The sequence below is a fragment of the Carya illinoinensis genome, chromosome 1, assembly GCF_018687715.1.
Source record: "Carya illinoinensis cultivar Pawnee chromosome 1, C.illinoinensisPawnee_v1, whole genome shotgun sequence".
Taxonomy (NCBI): Eukaryota; Viridiplantae; Streptophyta; class Magnoliopsida; order Fagales; family Juglandaceae; genus Carya; species Carya illinoinensis.
The window spans coordinates 6,231,648-6,235,855 of NC_056752.1; the positions used below are offsets into that span (position 1 = coordinate 6,231,648).

The window sequence follows — 4,208 nt, forward strand, 5'->3', positions numbered from 1 at the left end:
CATATTGCCGACCGCTTGAATAAATGTGTCAAAGGTACAAGTACTACTCATAAAATAGTATTGGCTATGTTTGAAGAGTTTTGTGCATGGATAGCATTGTTGGTTTGTTTTTTAGGTTGGATTTGTAAATATTTGACCTTGTTGTCCTTTGCTTGAAACTCATCTATAATGTTTTTGGTTTTAGTGCTAGAATTACTTCTCCTTGTGAAATGCAGCAATTGGATCATTTACTTGTAAAATAATATCTCTTTGTGGCAATTTAACATGTGCTCATATGTAAAGTTGGTGTGATATACTTAATCGGTGTTGGGTTTCCATCCTAGTATTATATAGCTTATAATACTTGAACATGAGGCCATTATTTGTGACTATATAAGATGACCCTTCTACAGCTATGACTATTGATATACTATGGGGCATATAGGATATATAGCATCTAGAAATAAGTATATTTTATTTTGATTGAGATTCCAGCCCTTCTTCTATATAAATACACATGTATATTTGTATATACAAAGGAGTAAAGCTGCCTACCCTTTCAAACTCCAAAACAAACTTTTGTGATGCTTACGTGATTTAACATACGATCTAGGTGGCATTGAGCTGCATTTATCCCTTACTAAACAACTTTTGCACCTCTACTTATTTCTAGATGGACAAGAGTTGGATGCAAATCTCTGATAGATTTGGATCTACGGAATATGCTAAAGGAGTAAAGGAGTTCCTTACCTTAGCCCAAACTTATGCTACAAGTGAGGAAATTCGCTGCCCATGTGTCTGATGTTCAAATAATTACTTCCTACCTATAAGTCAAGTAGAAAGACACTTGTTCATTAAAGGTATTGACTAGAATTAAACGACGTGGATTTTTCATGCTGAAGAAGAAGATTTAATCATAAGTGATGATGATGATAATGTACATGATCCTGATGAAGAGGATGACTTCATTGATGATGTTGATGTTATGTTACGAGATATTCGGGCTGCGGGATTTCCTGATGTTCCCATAAGCGATTCATTCCATGCTGCGGGTTCCACATCGGTCGATACATTTTCATCTCGGACTTTTGACCAGCTGTTGGCTGATTCCCGGCATCCTCTTTATGAAGGTTGTACAAAGTATTCTAAACTATCATTCACTGTCAAGTTGTTGCACATTAAAACACTTGGTGGTTGGAGTGTAAAGTCTTTCGACATGCTTTTACACTTGTTGAAGTTGGCTTTTCCCAATGCCCTTTTGCCAAACTCATATCAAGAATCACATAACTTGGAAAAAGGGCTGGGCTTTACTTACACCAAGATACATGTTTGTCCGAATGACTACATACTTTATTGGAGGGAAAATGTGGATAAAGATGAGTGCTCGAAGTGTAAACTTTCAAGGTGGAAATTCAGTAACACTAAGAAGAGGCGAATTCCTCAAAAGGTTTTAAGACATTTTCCGTTGAAGCCAAGGTTGCAGAGATTGTTTATGTCACAAAAAACATCAGTTGATATGCGGTGGCACAAGGATCAGCGTGTCATTCAGCAAGATATTCTAAGTCATCCTGCTGACTCTGAGGTGTGGACTACATTTGATCAAGAGCATGCTTGGTTCGCAAAAGATCCAAGAAATGTCAGGCTTGGTTTAGCTAGCGATGGTTTCAACCCATTTAATAATTTGGCTAAACCTTATAACGTATGGCCAGTGATTCTTGTCCCTTACAACTTACCTCCGTGGTTGTGCATGAAGGATCCATTTTTTATCACTTCACTCTTGATTCCTGGACCAAGATCACCAGGAAATGAAATCGATGTTTATCTTCAGCCTTTCATAGATGAATTGATTGATCTATGGGATAATGGTGTTGATACATACGATGCAAAGGCCAAAGAGACTTTCAGATTGCATGCAGTGTTGCTATGGACAATCAACGACTTTCCTGCTTATGGAAACCTTTCCGGGTGGAGTATTAAGGGGAAGATGGCATGTCCATCGTGCAAGGAAGAAACAGATTCGATGTGGTTGCCATATAGTCGAGAGCATTGTTACATGGGTCATCGCCGATTCTTGCCACCGGGCCACATCTGGAGAAAGAAAAAGATTATTTTTAATGGCAGTGCAGAGTATCGTGATCCACCTACAATGTATTCAGGAGAAGATGTGCTCATTCAAATCCAAAATATTCTTGATGCAAATTTTGGCAAAGCTATAAAGAAAAGAAAGCATACCACAGAGGAGTTCAATTGGACCAAGAAAAGTATCTTCTTTCAATTGCCATATTGGTCGACTATAAAGATTAGACATAATCTAGATGTAATGCACATTGAGGAGAACATATGTGACAACATCTTAGGAACTTTGATGAATATCTCTGGCAAAACTAAAGATCATCCTAATGCACGTCGTGACCTTTCCACTCTCAATATAAGGGAGGAGTTACACCTTATTCAGGATGGACAACACATTAGTAAGCCACAAGCATGTTATACGTTGTATGGAGCTGAGTGGACTAGTTTTTGTAATTGGTTGCATGGTGTGAAATTCCCGGATGGCTTCGCTTCAAACATTGCCAGATGTGTTAGTGTAAGTGACTACAAAATCTCGGGGATGAAAAGTCATGATTGCCATATTTTCATGCAAAGATTATTTCCTGTTGCAATTTCTGGATACTTACGCCAAGATGTACGGTTGGCACTAACTGAGCTAAGCACTTTCTTCAAAGAATTGTGTGCTAGAACATGTAAGAAGGAAGTCTTAGCGCGGCTTCAATCTGATATCATCGTTATTCTTTGCAAGCTTGAGATGATTTTTCCGCCTACCTTTTTTGACATAATGGTGCACTTAGCCTATCACTTGCCACGTGAGGCCCTGCTTGCAGGGCCAGTTCAATATAGGTGGATGTATCCTTTCGAGAGATATCTCGAAAAATTCAAGAGATATGTTAAGAATAAGACCTACCCGGAAGGTTCAATAGCTGAGGCCTATATCCATGTTGAATGCTTGAATTTTTGTTCCATGTACCTCCATGATATTGAAACTAGATTCAATCCTCCTGAACGTAATGTCGATGAAGGAGAAGAGGGTGTACGAGAGGGACTATCTGTTTTTTCACAGAAGGTGCGACCCATGGGTTTTGCATCACGTCACCAATTAGATGATGATGCTTTTATAAAAGCCAGATGGTATGTTCTTAATAACTGCACAGAGATTGGAGAATACCTAAAGTAAGTAACCAAACTAGTTACCAACTTAGACACTTTCCATTCTCAATATACTAATTTATGTTGCATCCCCTACATATACTTATTAACCGTTACATAGGCTTTTGTCTAGTGAGCACTACATGCAAGTGAGTGAAGAGTATCCCAATAATGCCGATAGTATGCATGCTGCAAAATTTTCAGACTGGTTCAAGTCACAAGTATGCAAACTCATTTGGAAGTCACACCTTATTTCCTTTGACCACATATGTTTGTTTAATGCGAAAACATGTATTGTTTTTACTTTATTTAATTCCTTATTTGAACTTGTGATAGATTCAAGCTAGGCGTGCTGATAATCCTGAAGAAGTTTCGGATGATCTATATGCCTTAGCATGTGGTCCTGACCCTTAGGGTGCGTCCTATTCTGGTTGCATAGCCAACGGTATAAGATTTCACACAAAAAAACGGGAAGAACATCGTCGCACCCAAAACTCCGGTGTCATGGTCATTAGTGAACAACCAGGATCTAAAAAACTTGAGTTCTTTGGTAGACTAACAGACATTTTGGAATTCCGCTACATGGGTTGGCGTCGTGTTTACTTATTCAAATGTAAATGGTTTGACATCTCTGATTCCAAACGAGGGATACGTGTGGAACCACATCTTACTAGTGTGAATATGTCGCGGACAGCTTATAAGGACGATCCATTTGTTCTGGCGTCCCAAGCATCACAGGTATTTTACCTAAAAAATCGCAACATCCGTGGGGAATGGTATGTAGTCCAAAAGGTCATACATAGAAATGTCTATGACCTTCCACGATCATCCCTTATTGAAGATGATGAATCTGATTATAGTGACGTTGATGCATACCAAGAGGATAATTCTGGTGATGCTTACGTGAGTGTCCATGCTGATGACATCCCACTGCAAACAAACATGCACAGGCCGAATGTTGAACCGGAGCAGGTTGATGTTGACACATTGGTAATGCAAAGGTCTAATTGGGACCACTTTGAGCA

At 39.0% G+C, this 4,208-nt stretch overlaps 1 protein-coding gene across 1 annotated transcript; it reads left to right on the forward strand.

Annotated features, from left to right (window-relative positions):
- Window positions 1-652: 652 nt before the first annotated feature.
- On the forward strand, window positions 653-3,597 carry LOC122287068. Its single transcript, XM_043095501.1, has 4 exons — window positions 653-752; window positions 882-3,207; window positions 3,305-3,404; window positions 3,520-3,597. The coding sequence occupies exons 1-4, from the start codon at window positions 653-655 to the stop codon at window positions 3,595-3,597; spliced, it is 2,604 nt and encodes an 867-aa protein (XP_042951435.1).
- The last annotated feature ends 611 nt before the right edge of the window (window positions 3,598-4,208 follow it).

Excerpts from the sequence above, each read along its gene's own strand:
- LOC122287068 (XM_043095501.1), top strand. The coding sequence starts at position 653 with ATGGACAAGAGTTGGATGCAAATCTCTGATAGATTTGGATCTACGGAA. Across the intron at positions 753-881 it reads AGCCCAAACTTATGCTACAA|AAGAAGATTTAATCATAAGT; the intron begins GTGAGGAAATTC and ends TTCATGCTGAAG. Across the intron at positions 3,405-3,519 it reads CAGACTGGTTCAAGTCACAA|ATTCAAGCTAGGCGTGCTGA; the intron begins GTATGCAAACTC and ends AACTTGTGATAG.